Source organism: Leucopleurus acutus, assembly GCF_964270905.1.
Source record: "Leucopleurus acutus genome assembly, chromosome: Y".
NCBI classification, from domain to species: Eukaryota; Metazoa; Chordata; class Mammalia; order Artiodactyla; family Delphinidae; genus Leucopleurus; species Leucopleurus acutus.
The window spans coordinates 1000077-1017755 of NC_139164.1; the positions used below are offsets into that span (position 1 = coordinate 1000077).

The 17679-nt window shown below is 47.7% G+C and overlaps 1 protein-coding gene across 2 annotated transcripts in view; it reads left to right on the forward strand.

The window, feature by feature from the left end:
- LOC309978906 (polyprenol dehydrogenase-like) overlaps nt 1-17679 on the forward strand; it is a 155094-nt gene that overhangs the window by 111643 nt on the left and 25772 nt on the right. For both annotated transcript variants that reach the window (XM_082865572.1, XM_082865573.1), the window contains exon 3: nt 9315-9522. In XM_082865572.1, the coding sequence (XP_082721698.1) occupies nt 9315-9522 (208 nt within the window). The remainder of the gene's footprint in view (nt 1-9314; nt 9523-17679) is intronic.

Genomic DNA, 17679 nt, shown 5'->3' on the forward strand with positions numbered 1-17679 from the left:
CCTCGCCGAGAGGATGCACGCTCCTGCTGCCTTACTTTGATGTCTTTTTGGAAACAGTGCAACACAGGCTCTTAACAGAGTTGGGTGTTTCCGATCCCCTGGCCCCAGGTGTCCTGGCTGTGCTTATAGCGGGTCCCCAGGGGGTATTTCTAGTGCGAATAGTTGCTCGTTGGGGAAACATCCTCAGTAAGCGGTGGATTCTCTGCCGTGGCCATGGGGCGTGGGGTGCTCTGTCCTCTTTGGTGACAGGGAGATGACAGTATTGGAAACACAGTACGAGGGTGACCTGTGGACCTGTCCACATGATGCTCTAGCCAGTGTTTTCTCCATTGACTTAAGCATGATTTGGGACACACTCGTGCTCCTTGAAGCTCGACATTTTCACTGGCCCAGGATGTGACTGTGTTCAGTACCCCTAAGCACTGAGCCCCAGCACCCGGGTCCTGCTGGGCTGACAAACACCTGGGTTCATGGCCACTCCCGGTCCTGCCTCAGATCACAGGCTTCCCTGCATCTATAGATTTTCCCCGAGACACATGGACACCTCCTTTCCTGGTCGCGTTCTATAGGTGGATTCAGAACCCTCATCCCTTTCCAGAATCTTCTATCCTTCTTTCCGAACATTTTTGCATTCCTCTGTTGACTGCCTTGGTTGCCTGCTTCCAGACGTCTTTACTTTTGCGTTTTTAGTTCCACTGATGGTAAAGTCTCTGGATTCCAAAGTTGCGGCAGACCCCAGCTCTGGAGGTGGGTTTCGTGGTCAGCCCTGGACTGATGGTGGATTGTCTGCGAGAGTTTTCTAAGATGTTCCTCGTGTTCTGGACTTAAACCTTCATGTAGCCATTGGGCACCAGCTAGAATATACCCTTCTCTCTCCCCCTCCCCTCCCCCTCCCCCTCCCCTCCCCCTCCCCCCTCCCCCTCCCCCCTCCCCCTCCCCCTCTCCCCTCTCCCCCTCTCCCCCTCCCCCCTCCCCCTCTCCCCCTCTCCCCCCCTCTCCCCCTCTCCCCCTCTCCCCCTCTCCCCCTCCCCCCTCCCCCTCCCCCTCTCCCCCTCTCCCCCTCTCCCCCTCTCCCCCTCCCCCTCTCCCCCCTCCCCCTCTCCCCCTCTCCCCCCTCCCCCTCTCCCCCCCCTCTCTCTCTCTCTCTTTGTCTGTCTTTCTCTCTTTCTCTCTTTCTCTCTCTCATTCCCTGCCCCTCTCTTTTCCCCCGTAAGGTAAATAACTCTCTCTCATCCTCTCCTGATTGGGACACATCTATTTTTTTTCCCTCTCTATAAGGAATAACACATGGTTTATTTTTAAGTGAAAGACTTTATTTTGAATAATAATATACATATCATTCACGCCATTTACTTTTCACGGTGCGTCGCTGTGTATGGAAGTAGACAGGGAAAAAAATAAACGTTAGAAATACCTAAGCATGGAAATATACAGGCAAAGAAGACATTTGATACATCTCCGTGAACAAGCATCATAGGCCAGTATCCATTAGAAAAGCACGAAAACCATGCAGAGAGTCTGCCCACATCCCAGCAGGCAAGTGCAAACAGTACACGTTATAGTTTCTTGGATACAAAACGTATACGTTTTCTTTGGATTGGAAACATCCTCCAGACGAGTGGCTTGGCTTTTCTGTGCAAGGCAAAAATTATCTATAGAAGTAAAAACAGTGGGGGAATTTCCTGGCAGTGCACTGGTTAAAACTCCGTGCTTTCACTGCCAGGGCTTGGGTTCGATACCTGGTCGGGGAGCTAAGATCCCATAAGCTGTGTGGCACAGCCGAAAAATTAAAAAAACACACAAGTACAAAGTGTAGAAGCCACCTGTGATGATGAGGTATTCCAGGCCGCAGACGTGTGTCCACTCACCAGTCAAATCCATCCATCAACGAGCAGATTTTTTGGGGGTGCACTGTGCAGCTTTGCGGGATTTTAGTGCCCAGACCAGGGATCGAACCCGTGCCCCCTGCAGTGGAAGCGTGGAGTCCCAACCACTAGACCTCCAGGGAAGTCCCTAGCAGATATTTTTTACGGCTTCTTTTCCTGTGTGTCAGTTCGCAGAGGCTGCTGTTTTCACGGAGGGTCACTAACAAGGACGACCATGTGAAGCCCTGACATGACATCGTCCCTTTATCCATTTAAAAAATACAAGTGCAGCGACGTGGGCGAACCTTTCAAATCTCTCCCTCAGCATCCTCCAGACGTTCAGTCAATATTGTTGCAGTTAGATCTGCTACCCAGGGAGCTGTCTAGGACATTTGGCTTTAAAAATGGAAACCAGGGACTTCCCAGGTGGTCCAGTGGTTAAGACTCCGCCTTCCAATCCAGGGGATGTGGGTTCCATCCCTGGTCGGGGAACGAAGATCCCACAGGCCTTGTGGCCAAAAAGCCAAAACATAAAACAGGAGTCATATCGTTACAGATTCAATAAAAGAAATTTTAAGAAAATGGTCCACCTTAAAAAAAAAAAAAAAAGAAACCGGCGTGATTATTCTCAGCATCTCACTTTATTGTGGGCTTAGTCGTGGGCAGGGACCCCGGGAGTTTTTTGGGGGTCCAGCCTCCGTGGGGCTGTAGCCCTCACACAGCTTCCCCGGTGGATGAACCCCAGGATGGGCTAGACGCTTCTGGAACACGGTGGGTGGGCAGCTGTGTGCATGGCAGCGATGTCCTTGCTGTTGCTTTAAAAATATGTTTTCCCCAACGATGCTATTTCCGCCCAGACCTTGCTCAGATGACTGTGATGATTTCCCAGCTCACCTTGAACTCGTGCTGTGCCCGGGGCATCCTCACTGTTGCTCGGGGTCAGTGAGTTTCTGCTAGAATCTGTCAGCAGAGCTTGTACGCAATGACGATCCGTGTTGGCATGTCCCCAGGGCTGCGTCATTGCTGCACATGTCCTGTCTTGTACATTCTCGTTAGGAAATACGTAACACGGAGTGGGGCGGATGGAATAGGTACAGCCTCAAGGAGACCGGGGAGGGGTTGCCTTTCAGCTCAGGTCACCACGAACCGGACCACGGGTGCCCCAGCGAACATGAACACGGATGAGTCCGGCTGTTCTGCCCCAGCGGGGTGACATCCAGAGTTGGTGCAGCTGTTCCAATGTCTGGCTGACCCGAGCCTCCTGGCTGTTTTCTCTGCTGTCAACGTCCAAGGAATCAGACTATAGTAAGGAAGTAACAAGCACCACCAGCTTCCTTTTATTATATAATGTTACCCTCGACTCACCAGGTGGAAGCCAGGAAGTCGCCGCGGGTTAACACCCCCAGATTCAGGCCATAATTCCTGCTGACCCCATATCCCCTTCAAATGCCCCTGCTCCGTGATGTGGGGCATTTTCCAATGGATTGTGACACTTGGAAGGGCGTGTCTAGTGGCTGCCAATTTGTCCCAGGAGGTGGAGCTCTCTAGCCTGGACTTGACCGTTTCAGCGTGCACAGACCACTCCCCCATCCTAGTGGCTCAAAATAACCGTCTCCTTTTTTATTTTTTATTTATATTTATTGAAGTACAGTGGATGTGCAATATTATATAAGGTACAGGTATACAATATAGCGATTCACAACTTTTAAACATTATACTCCATTTGTAGGTGTTATAAAATATTGGCTGTGTTCCCCGTGCTGTACATATGTCCTTCTAGCTTATTTATTTTATGCATAATAGCTTGTTCCTCTTTACTCCCCTCCCCCTATCCTGCCCCTCCCCCCTTCCCTCTCCTCACTGGGAACCGCTGGTTTGTTCTCTATACCTGTGAGTCGGCTTCTTTTTTGTTATATTCACTAGTTGGTTGTATTTTTCAGATTCCACATATAAGTGATATCCTATAGTATTTGTCTGGCTTATTTCACGGAGTATAATGATCTCTAGGTCCATCCACGTTGCTGCAGACGGCATTATCTCATTCTTTTTTCTGGCTGAGTAATATTCCATTGTATATAGGCACCACATCTTTATCCATTCCTCTGTCTTTGGACACTTAGGTGACTCCCAAGTCTTGGCTATCGTCAACAGTGCTGCTATCAAAATAACCATTGTGCTTGCATTTTGGGCAGTCATCACTCTGGTCCTCCCATGGGGTTGCACCTGGGTCGCCATTGTCTGACGGGTCAGCCAGGGCCAGACGTCCAGGGTGGCTTTCTCCTGTGGCGGGAAACGGGTCCTGCCCGTCGCCTGGCCTCAGCTGAGCTGGTCGACCAGATCCCCACGTGCGGTCTCCTCACCAAAATAGCGATCTTAGAACTGCCAGCCTTCTCTAGTGAAGCTGGCTGTGCCTAGAGAGACAGAATTCTGAAAACCAGAAGCTCTGGGGTCTTTCTGAGCATATGCCCTTGGACGTTGTACGACATTGTCACTGCCACTGCATTCGACTCATGACAGCAAAGTTCATGAGGCTGCCAGGATTTGAGGAATGCGACACAGACTCCGTCTCCTGAGGAAACGGGTGTCAAATGAATGTGCAGGCTGGCTGTCCGGCTGCTTGGAGGCTGCTGTCCCTTTCAACCAGCCTCACATTGGCCAAGTGCCCTGGATGCACGGGTCTGTCCTGCGCTGAGGGCTGCCTGCGCTGCAGGCACTGGCAGAGCTCACTGGTCCAGCTTCGTCCCACTAACTTAGGCGATCAAGGAAACACATCACCAGGGAAGTGCGTGCGTTTTCTCTAAATGCCAGACCTTATGTCCACGTGACAACCAAAAAGCCTGTGTTTCTTCTGGATGACTTCTGAACGGCACCCTGGCATGCTCTTCAGAAACGTTTTTCAAATTAAAAAAAAAGTTTTCATTTATTTTGGCCGTGCCACGTGGCATGTGGGATCTTAGTTGCCCAACCAGGGACGAACCCACGTCCCCTGCGTCGGAAGGTGGATTCTTTTTTTTTTTTTTTTTTTTTTGCGGTACGTGGGCCTCTCACTGCTGTGGCCTCTCCCGTTGCAGAGCACAGGCTCTGGACGCGCAGGCTCAGCAGCCATGGCTCATGGGCGCAGCCGCTCCGTGGCATGTGGGATCTTCCCGGACCGGGGCACGACCCCGCGTCCCCTGCACCGGCAGGCGGACTCTCAACCACTGCGCCACCAGGGAAGCCCGGAAGGTGGATTCTTTACTGCTGGATCTCCAGGGAAGTCCAGAAACATTTTTTTTTTATACCTTACTTTTTATTGACTACAAGACAACATTTTAGAATATTTTTGAGCCTAATATCATATAATCTCAACAAATTCATTTGACTGAAAATCATAACAAAGTGTCTCATCTCAGAACGACACAAGTTTAGAGACCAGACATGCTGGAGCATATAGGTCTGTAGCTGAGAAAACCTATTTTTGGTTACATAGTGGTCCTGGGGGAAAAAAGAATCGTAGGGTTTAGAGTTAAAATAATGGGTTTTAGTTCTGTAGTAACCTAAATGGGAAAAGAATTTGAAAAAGAATAGATACACATATATGTATCGCTGAATCACTTTGCTGTACACCTGAAACCAACACAACATTGTTAATCAACTGTACCCCAATATAAAAGTTAAAAATAAAATCATCCTTTGACCTAATTCTATAATTTCCTGGCTGTGTGAACTTTGCCAAGACACTTGACTTCTTCTTTATGTTGTTTTAATGGAAAGGCATTTTATTTTAAATACAGCTGTGTGAACCTGTCAGTCCCAAACTCCCAATCTGTTTTGTTCATCGAATTTTAGTGGCTGTAGGTATATTTGAACACACACTCTGCTGAGTGCCTAAGACACATATAGCTCATTTTTCTCGTGTCTGTGGCCTCCGTCCATGCTGTGCCACAGTCATGATGTTTGACCGTCATCAGCGCAGGGGATAAACTTTCCACAGCCCGGAGGTTTCTGGGGAGAGCTGGGTGTGGAGGGAAGAGGCAGGTGTGGCCAGGGTGCGTGTGAGGTGAGACAGCACACACCTGAACTCCCCGTCTTCTCGTTTCTGCGTCTGGAGCCCCATCTTCCGTCACGGTTCCTCTTCCGTCCTTGTCTGTGGAAGCTGCCGTCAGCCTGCAGCCCCCCTACAGCTTTGTTTTTTTAATATTACCACCTTGCAACACCGAGAGCACTTGGCTGGCTCTGTGAAAGCCAGAGCCTGAATCAGATGTTTTCTTGCCTCAGGAACCTCAGAACTTGCAGTGGGGATGTACGGGGTCGTGAAACCTACCCGGGACCTGAGTGTGGAGGGACGTGCAGTGTGGCCTGTGTGGCCCGGGAGGGGCCTTGCAGTGCAGCTGGGAAAACTGTCCACACGTACAGTTACTCAGACATGAATGCGTATTTGGAGAATGACATGTAGAAATGCATACACAGGCACATACAAATATATATATACACACACATATACAAATACAAAAATATACATATAGAAATATACATCCATATAAAATACACATCAACATCAACATACACAAATGCATATTCAGAGAATTACATACAGAATTGCATATACCTGCAAATGCAAATATACGTACATTATACAAATACAGAATATATACACGTAGAAATACACATCCATATAAAATACACACACATCATCAAACACACATATACAAATGCATATGTGGAGAATTATATGTAGAAATGCATACACAGGCACATAGAAATATATATATTTATATACACACATATACAAAATACAAACAAATACACATTGATATAAAATACACATCAACAAACACATATACAAATGAATATAGAGAACTACATATAAAATTGCATACACAGGCACATACAAATGTATATATATACACATATATACAACTACATATAGAAATACACATCCATATAAAATACACATCAACAAGCACATACAAATGCATATACAGAGAATTACATATAAAATTGCATACACAGGCGTATACAAATATATACACACATATACAACTACATACATATAGAAATACACATCCATATAAAATACACATCAACAAACATACAAATGCATACATGGAGAATTACATGTAGAAATGCATACACAAGCACATAAAAATATATATGTATACATATACGAATACATCCATATAAAATACACACACATCGGGCTTCCCTGGTGGCACAGTGGTTTAGAGTCCGCCTGCCGATGCAGGGGACATGGGTTCGTGCCCCAGTCCGGGAGGATCCCACATGCCGCGGAGCGGCTGGGCCCGTGAGCCATGGCCGCTGAGCATGTGCGTCCGGAGCTTGTGCTCCGCAACGGGAGGGGCCGCAACAGTGGGAGGCCTGCATACTGCAAAAAAAAAACAACCCCAAAACAAAAAAAACCCCCACACATCAACAAACGCATATACAGAGAATTACATATAGAAACGTATATACAGCCACATACAAATGTACATATACATATGCAGATACAAATATATGTGTATACATCCATGTAAACAAACATATCAATACAAACATATACACATATGTAAATGCATATACCCAGAGAAGTGCATACACATGCAAGTAAAACACATGTATGTACACATGCAAATATATATGCGTATGTGCATAAATTATGCATATATGCAAAACAACTTGGAAATGCAAACATATGTAAATACAAAAGCCTATGGGGATGAATATACAACTGGAATACACGTATGCATGCATTACACATAAACACATGTGCAAATGCATAGTTGACTGTGAACACTTACACATAGGCAAATAACTGCTCATATACTTACAAATATGTACACACATGTACATGCATATGCATGTTATGCAAATGCAGACATTCATGCAAGTACATATACATGCATCTGCAATGCGAATTCATAGGCATGCATATACCATATATGCAAAAGAAAGCGCATGTATAAGTTGATAGGCATTTATAAACACATGTGCATGCAAATATACAAACGCATAAACATGTATGTGTATGTGTGCACGTGCACATGTATGCAAATACATATGAACATATACACGATACACATGTATACATGGATATATACAAATGCATCTAGAATAAGCATACGAATACACGCAGAATTACATGCACAAATAAAATGCACACACACACACACACAGGCAGGCAGCACGCACACACGTCTAGACACACACATAGACAAACACATGTGCAAGCCTGCTGGCCGCTCTAGGAGATGGAACCATATGGGCCGGGCATGTGTTCTGCCCATCACCTGTGTCCTGGCCTCTGTGGGAGGGACTTAGGGACAGGGATTTAGATGACCTTTGCCCCCCACCGGAGGGCAGGCTTGGGTGTCCCAAACTGTCGGGTAGAACGCACAGAGCTTCAGGACATGCTTCACAAATGTGTTTATGGACCAGTGACCGGCGGCCCGGCTGGGGCCTGCAGTGGGGATGTTCCCCAAAGGGCGCCTGAGGGATGAATTCACTTCTGGGGTTCACCTGAGTGAGAGGCTGCCATGGCAACGTGAGTTTGGGGGTCAGGGGTCTGTCCACCTGCTTGTGGACCATAGGATAGCGTCACCCCCTGGTGTCCCAGCCGTGCTGCCCCCGCCTCAGACCAGGCCCCTGGCATCTGCGGATGGCTGTTCCCATCCAGAACAGTGATCTGCCCGGGGGCCGCTGTTGGGTGACTCAGGACTGTCTCACTTTCTGGGGGTCCTACTGTTTTCTCATCATTTACAAGCTCGGGCCATTGAAGGGCAGAGTTTGAGAGCAGGAAGGGGTCTTGTTGGTCTTTTGGCATCTTCCCCACTGTGTACAGAGCAGGAAACTGAGGCAGGAAGGTGGGGCAGCAGCCAGGACCAGAGCTACCCTCCTGTCGCTGGGCAGGTACTTCATCCACCTGGGGGGCAGCGCCGCCATCCTGTCCTACCTCCTCCCATCCCACCCCATCCCATCCAGCCTCATCTCATCTCCTTCCATCCTCATCCCATCTCACCTCATCCCACCTCATCTCCTCCCATCCCATCCCATCCCATCCTCGTCCCACCTCATCCCACCCCATCCCATCCAGCCTCATCTCATCTCCTTTCATCCTCATCCCATCTCACCTCATCTCCTCCCATCCCATCTCATCCCATGTTATCCAAACCATCTCATCTCCCATCCCACCTCATTCCATCCCATCTCATCCCATGTTATCCAAGCCATGTCATCTCCCATCCCACCTCATTCCATCCCATCTCATCCCATCCTACTTCATCCCATCCCACCTCATCCTATCCCATCTCTTCCCATCCCACCTCCTCCCATCCCGCCTCCTCCCATCCCGCCTCCTCCCATCCCGCCTCCTCCCATCCCGCCTCCTCCCATCCCGCCTCCTCCCATCTCCTGCCATCCTCATCCCATTTCCTCCCATCTCACTGTCCCTGAACCCTCCTGTGTCTGCAGCTGGTGTAATGATGGTGCCGCAGGGGACCACCGAGGACGGCTTTGAGGAGCACTTTGGTGTGAACTACCTGGGGCACTTCCTGCTGACCAACCTCCTCCTGGACACCCTGCGGGAGTCGGGTGCCCCCGGCTGCAGCGCGAGGGTGGTGACCGTGTCCTCGGCCACACACTACGTCGGGGAACTGAACTTGGACGACCTTCAGAGCAGGTGGGTGCCAGTCGCCAGGGGTCTCGGGTGCTGCCAGGACGGTCAGGGTGACCCGTCACCACGACGCACTGGGCAGGGTGCTCGTCCCAGGTGATGGCGGTTCACACCCCCAAATGTTTGTAAATCAACCTGTCTCGAGGTGAAAGCTGTGTTGACTAACACAGGCAGACCTGGGAGGTGCTGCGGGTTTGCTTCCAGACCACAGCAGTGGAGCAAATATTGCAATAAAGCGAGTCACACGAATTTTTTTGCTCCGAGTTCATCTAAAACTGATGCTTACACTACACTGTAGTCTAGTAAGTATGCAATAGCATCATGTCTATAAAAACAGTGTACACACCTTCATTAAAAAATACCTCATTGCTAAAAAATGCTAACCATCCTCTGAACCTACAGGTAGTCATGATCTTTTTGCAGTAGTAACATCCAAGCTCCCTGATCAGAGACACTGTAACAAATAGAGTAATAATGGAAAAGTTTAAAATACTGCGAGAATGACCAAAATGTGACACAGAGACACAAAGCGAGCAAATGATGTTGGAAAAATGGTGTCAGTAGACTTACTTAACGCGGGGCAGCCCCAGACCTTCAGTGTGTAAAAAAAATGCAGTATCGGTGAAGCGCAGTAAAGTGAGGTCTGCCCGTATTAATAATTGTTTGCTAACTGGCACTCACACATCCATATCAGTCTATTTATATTTATGCTTTGAGGTAAATCCTATTATTATCGTCATTTTACACTTGAGGAAACTGAGAAGCATATATTTAAAAAAATTTATTTAATTGAAGTATAGTTGACTTACAGTGTTGTGTTCATTTCTGGTGTACAGCAGAGTGATTCCGTTATACACATATATACGTTTTTTTCCGCATTCTCTTCCATGATGGTTTATCCCAGGATATTGAGTAGAGTTCCCTGTGCTCTACAGTAGGACTTTGTTGTTTATGCATCCTAAATGTAACAGTTTGCACCTGCTAATCCCAGAGTCTCAGTCCATCCCTCCGCCTCCCCTCCCCCCTCCGCCTCCCCTCCCCCCTCCGCCTCCCCTCCCCCCTCCGCCTCCCCTCCCCTCCCCCTCCCCCCTCCCCTCCCCTCCCCTCCCCTCCCCTCCCCTCCCCTCCCCTCCCCTCCCCTCCCCCTCCCCTCCCCTCCCCTCCCCTCCCCCTCCCCTCCCCTCCCCCTCCCCTCCCCCTCCCCCCCCCATTGGCGACCACAGGTCTGTTCTCTGTGTTTGTGAGTCTGTTTCTGTTTGGTAGATAAGTTCTTGTGTGTCATATTTTAGATTCCACATATAAGTGCTATCCTATGCTATTTGTCTCAGACGTCTGGTCTCCAGGACTGGGGGAGGATGAAGTCCTGTCGCTTTCAGCCCCCAGTTTGTGGGTCACCTGTGCTGGGCTGTAGGAGGCCTTCAGGGTGTGTGGGTCTCGTGGAGGGCCAGCCCCGTGGCCTCTGAGCCGGGCCAGGATGGGTGTCGCGGACGCTCTGGGGTCCTCATGGAGTTAACGGGCTGCTTCGTTCGCTGCCGTTTCTGAGTTGTCCCGTTTATTTCTCAGCACGTAGGTGTGCGTAGCCCTTGAGCCAACGCGGTGCTTTCCGCACAGGGCGTGCATAGCAAGGAAGAAAATGAAAAGGCCCCCGAGCCTCTAGAGATTCTAATGTCGCCTCAAGCACTCACACAGCAATGCGGCTGCTTCTCGCCCTGGACTCAACACCCTGTGTTTTAACTCCTGGGGTCCAGTCGTCCCTCAAAGGGGCGTCTTTGGACAGGGTGGTTCTCTCATCCGCATAGGTCCAGGCTCAGGGTCTGCAGAGGGTATAGGATCGCCAAGTGTTTCCTGCATCTGATGGGGGCATGATGCTGGCTCGTGAAAAACAGCATCGTGGGCTTCCCTGGCGGCGCAGTGGTTGGGAGTCCGCCTGCCGATGCAGGGGACACGGGTTCGTGCCCCGGTCCGGGAGGATCCCACATGCCGCGGAGCGGCTGGGCCCGTGAGCCTGCGCATCCGGAGCCTGTGCTCCGTAACGGGAGAGGCCACAACAGTGAGAGGCCCGCGTACCGCAAAAAAAAAAAAAAAAAAAAACCCAGCATCGTGACAAGGGGACCCGTGTACAGGATGGGGCGCTTCTTTCACGAATATTCTTGTCGTTTTCTCCTTTGAATACAGGTGTAGAAATATGCAAGAGAGGACGCAGATGTGTGCACCCGTAGCTTCCTTTTTCTAAAATGAAGCTTTATATGGCATCGCACAAAACTCTGACATTTGCAGAGAAGTAATCTCATGGCCCGCAGGAGTGAGTGTGTCAGGAAGCGGTGATAACTGCCCTCCTGTATTTGTTTACGTTTTCCTATGTCGAATCACATCAAAGGCATCTTGTTGTTATCATTTTTTTCCCTAAATGGTTATCCAAAGGGGATGAGACCGTTTAGGACCGTGGTTTTCAAGGTGGGGTCCCCAGAGCAACAGCATCTGTATCACCTGAGAAGTGATGGATGATACAGGTAGATGCTCAAACCACACAGCCACCACTTGTGAAATCAAAACTCTAGGGGTGGGAAAACAATCTGACAAAATATATGTACGTATACACACACACACATATATACACATATATATAACTGAATCGCTTTGTAGTACACCTGAAACTACCACAATACTGTAAATCTTACTATGTATAAAATAGATAACTAAGGAGAACCTGCCGTATAGCACAGGGAACTCTCCTCACTGCTCTGAGGTGACCTGAATGGGAAGGACATCCAAAAAAGAGGGGACATAGGTATACGTACAGCTGATTCACTTTGCTGTACAGCAGAAACTAACACAACATTGTAAAGCAACTCTACTGCCATCAAAATTGCTTAAAAAGACAATAAAAGGGTATTTCCTAGCAACCTGCCCCCTCCAGGTAAATCTTATATATACCTTATAGTGTATATTTCACTTGAGACCATGCCACATACAGCCTTTTCATTCTATAATAAACATACAGAAAATTACCTTTAAAAAAACCAAAAGAGCCCAACTCACTCTTGTTCTATTTTAAAGGCTTGACAATAGACTGTTAAAATGTTAAAACCGTGTTCAAAACAAACCAAACTCAGGGTGTGCGGCCAGGCATTGGGAAGTTTAACACGCCCTCTGAGGGGCTCTTAATGCATGCTGACATTTGAGAACCACTTGGGTTAAAAACATGCTGCCTTTCCGGGTAAAAAAAAAAAAAAAAAGTAAATTCTTGGCTTGCACCTGATGTAGACACTGCTGGTGATGACAGTTAATTGCCAAGATTGATTTGCTGGCTTGTGTAAGGAGCGTTCTTGTCAAGCATAAATCACTTGTAAAAGCATGAAGTGTTCCAAACCCAGGTGGGTTGTTACACACGAGAGGGCTTGTCACCTCTGCCCGGCTGCACTCAGTCCCTCCTCCCACAGAAGAAATTCCAGTGGAAGAGGTGGGCAGAATCTCGGGAAAATTGTAGTCAGTGAACAAGACTCGTGATGTAGTGGACAGCTTGGTTTAAAAAAAAAAAAAAAAGTTAGTGGGAAGAGGGTGAAAAAGCTATATACTATTTAAGTAAAAAAATTATATTTATTTAATACTTGTATATCTATAATATTTAATTATATATAATAGATAAAAAATATATCTGCAATATTTATGTAATTATGCAATTATAATTATGTGTATAGTTATAATTTACGTATATGTGAGAGGGAGAGACTGACTTTTCTTTAAAGGTATCAACTGTGCACAAAGCTCTGTTGCATCTTTTTTTAAAAATTGCCACAGATGTTATATAATTTGTATAAGTTGTAGGTGTACAACAGAGTGAGTCACAATTTAAGGTTCTATTCCATTTACAGTTATTGTAAAATATTGGCTATATTCCCTGTGCTGTACAGTATATCCTTGTAGCTTATTTTATTTTTTTATTTTTTAAATTCTTTTTTTTTTGGCCACACCGTGTGGCTTGTGGGATCCTGCTTCTCTGACCAGGAATTGAACCCACACCCCCTGCAGCTGAAGCACAGAGTCTTAACCACTGGACTGCCAGGGAAGTCCCCTTGGAGCTTATTTTATACATAATAGTTCATATCTCTTACTTCCCTCCCCCTATATTGCTCCTCCCCCTATATTGCCCCTCCCCCTTCCCGCTCCCCACTAGTGTTGGACTTGTTTTCAGAAACTACCTGCCATGCTTGGAGGAGCTGACAAGGTTGACCAGCAGGCCAGAGATTCAGGGAAGCGGTGACGTTTATAGTCTTGAACCTAAAGGCTAGGTGACTTAGGTAGAATTTCTGTGCCGCGGTGTTTGAGGCCAAATCCCTTCTTCTTTTGGGGGAACCTCATTCTTGTCCCCTGAATGCCTTCACCTGATAGGACGAGGCCCACCCACATGGCCAAGGCTCACCTGCTTTACACGCAGGCTACTGGTTTCATGGTTCATCTCCTCTGACAAATAACTTCCTGGCACCATCTAGACTGGCACTGGACCAAACACTTGAGCGTGGACACGTGAAATGAACCGTCAGGGGCACAGATGTGGGCAAGGCATTCTGTAGGTGATGCGCCGTGGTGTCGGTCTACTACCCACCCTGCACCCTGACTTGTCTCCACGCTCAGCCTCCTGCACCCATGGGCACCTCGGGACCCAAGGGACCCTCTGCGGGGGTCGTGTCAGAGGTGCCCCAGCTTCCTGCCAGCCCTGAGGGTGACCGCACGGGAAGACCCCTCTGCACCTCTCCCGGGGACAGCTCGTCCTGCTTGTCCTTGGACCCTCCCCTCTTAATGCAGGCAGCTGTTTCCTGGGCTGCTCTCGGCTAGGAAAATGGTACCCTGCTACCTCCTCTCCTTGCACCCAAACCAAAGCGAGTCCCCCGTCTTGATTCTTGACCTCGGAAGAGATCAAGAGATTAAGATTTGCTCTTAGTGGCAAAGTTAACAGAACCCTCGGGATGCAGGATTAGGCTACGTGCTGTGTCACCAGCCAAGGTGTTTCTTTGGGTACAAGTGTTGCATGTCCCTGGGTCTTGTGGCTCCGTCCACAGAGGTGCAGCTACAGACCAGAGCTCAGAGGGGACTTTCATAGGGTTCCTCACAAGCACACTCTTCTCATGGCTTCCTCTCCCCACAAGAAACTTACATCTTATGGGCTTACTTCCTCTGAACGTAGAAAAGTCTCCTTCTTTTTCTTGGCTTTCTCTCTTCTCTATTCTTCAGTGGAGTAAATCAGCAAAGTCCACATTTTTATGGTTTGTACCAAGTTACTTTTTCTTTTTTCTTTCTTGGCCACGCCATGTGGCTTGTGGGATCTTAGCTCCCTGACCAGGGATCATACTCAGACCACGGCAATGAAAGTGCGAAGTGCTAACCACTGGACCGCCAGTTCCCAAGTAACTTTTGCTTTTGTAAAACAGTGGTTACTGTATGAGTTTCCTGGGGCGGCCATGACAAAGGACCAGAAATTTGGGTACCTTAGAACAACGGAAAGTTATTGTCTCACAGTCCTGGAGACTGGAAGTCCACGATCAAGGTTGGCTGGTTAGGCAGGGTGGGTCCCTCGTGCAGGCTCTGGGAGGAACCCACCCAGGCTCCGTCTCTTCCAGGCTTCTCTCCAGCTTCTGGAGTTTGCTTTATGGCACGAGTCATATTGGATTGTAGCCCACCCAAACAACCTCATTTTAACTTGATCACCTCTGTAAAGACCCTATTTCCAAGGAAGGTTGCATCCTGAGGTTCTGGGGGTTAGGACTCCACAGCATAACCTCTTCTGTTATGGGAAGAGGGGGAAAACAATTCAGCCCACAGCAAACACCATTTGTCCCTCTCCAATGGATAGATCCTTAACCTTTTTTTTTTTTTTTTTTTTTTTTTTTGCGGTACGCGGGCCTCTCTCTGTTGTGGCCTCTCCCGTTGCGGAGCACAGGCTCCAGACGTGCAGGCTCAGCGGCCATGGCTTACGGGCCCAGCCACTCCACGGCATGTGGGATCCTCCCGGACCGGGGCACGAACCCACGTCCCCTGCATCGGCAGGTGGACTCCCAACCACTGCGCCACCAGGGAAGCCCCATCCTTAACCTTTTAAGGCTCACGTTATTTCAGCCTGACCTTGCTTTGGCGACACAGTAATCGTTGACACATTATGGGCACGGCCCTGTCTTGTGAAAATAGCTGTCTTGGTTTGAGTTTCCCAAACTTAACTTTGGGGCAGTTTTTCACTATTTTATACATAAGTGCGTCTTCACATCCTCGTATATCGTTGGTTGTGGCACCTCTGTGGTGAGATGTCATGTTATAAATATGCTGTCCTGCATTGATGTGGTTTTCACTAAACATTTAGCATGTTCAGTGTGTGTCCTGGGACCCCTTACAGGCAGCCGGCACCCTTGCCGTGCTTCTGTGACCAATTCTAGCAGGTGTTTGGATGAGGCTGGAATTCACAGGTGGCCCTGCCGCATCCCGGGCTGTCTCTGCCGACTTCCCTTCGTGGAAGGACAGAGACTCCTCTTAGCGCACGATACTTTCAGAGGTCCTGGTGAGTGGCCTCTCTTTCCACCTTTCTCCGTCGTGTTAAACCTAGGACACCAAGGCAGAATGCAAGGCAGTTGTTCGTCTTGTCAAGGGAGAACTTCCGTTTGGAGCTGAGGGATTATTGACTTGCCGACGTGCTGGCTACGGGTCCTGCTTGCAGACTGATCGTTACCGGGCTCGGCCAGCGTCCAAAACGCGCCAACTGGAAACTAGGTTATGGGTAGTACGTGGAGTTTCCATAATTGTGTTTGCCATGTGCTCACATGTTACTGTCTCAGAATTGAACTTTTAAGGGAAGCAAATGGGACTTACTCATATGAAGTGAGCACCACACAGTCAGTTGTCTTACTGGAGTGGGACTGAGCCATCACACACACACGCGCGCGCACACACACACACACACACGCACGTGCACACACATGGCACGGTGCCCAGCAAGGTAATCAATGAAGAGCTCCTTCCTTATAATAAGCTGTCCAGGCCGGTTGGTTTTTTCTGATCTCCAACGGCAAGAGGAGAATAATGTTTTCTATAACACGCTGAAAACACAGACCTCAGATACCCTTAATCATATCCACATTCAGGGTCATGTGTGTTTCCCTGGGGTTTTCCTTCAACAGGAAAGCTCAGGGAATTAATGGTTTTCAAGATATTGTCTTAGCAATCCCATAGTCATAGGCATGATTTCTCATGGGATTGAGGGAGTTCAGGAAACGGACTCCTCGTGAGACACTTAATGCGAAATGGTTTTCTAGGACAGGTGGGCGGTAGTTTACTTGTGGGCAGTAGAGAGCAGTGTGCAGAAGTAACCTTGACCACTCGTGTGGAAGTAGTTGAAACATCAAAGCATAGGATTAATACGGTGTAGGTCAAAGATGGTGGAAAGCCAGTGAGGAAAGCCATCTTTAAGATAGGATGGAATACATGCACACACACACAAACATATATATATACACACACATATATGTATATGGGTATATATATGTATATATATATAGACACATATAGACACAAACATGTATATATGAATATGTATACACACATATAGAGACACATGTATATATGAGTATATATATAGACACATATAGACACACATACACATATGTATGAGTATATATATAGACATGTATATATATGAGTATATATGTAGACACAGATACATCTATGTATATATGAGTATATAGACACATATATGTATATATGAGTGCATATGCATATGTGCGACTACACACATGTATACACACATTCATATGCATATATGTGTCTATACAAATATACACACTCAGGCAGTGTGATCAATGGCCATTTCTTGGTGGAGGGGAACACTGACATCACTATGGAATTGATTTTCCATTCTTCTTTGAGCTTTGTCATTTTTTTACAACCAATATATATTTCTTTTATAATAATGAAAAATTATCCTTAAAAAGTTCTCCCAAGGTATACCTTTGGTCCTACTGAAGGGGACCAGGACACGCTAGCCCCACATGTACCTCTTTGATACATGCGATCTTTTGAGCTAAAGGCAATTGAGAACAAGCAGACCCAGGAAATGCTCTTTACTTCCCTCCGCCACCGCCCCCAACTGTCTAAAAAATAAAGTATCAATTTACTGTTTTGTAA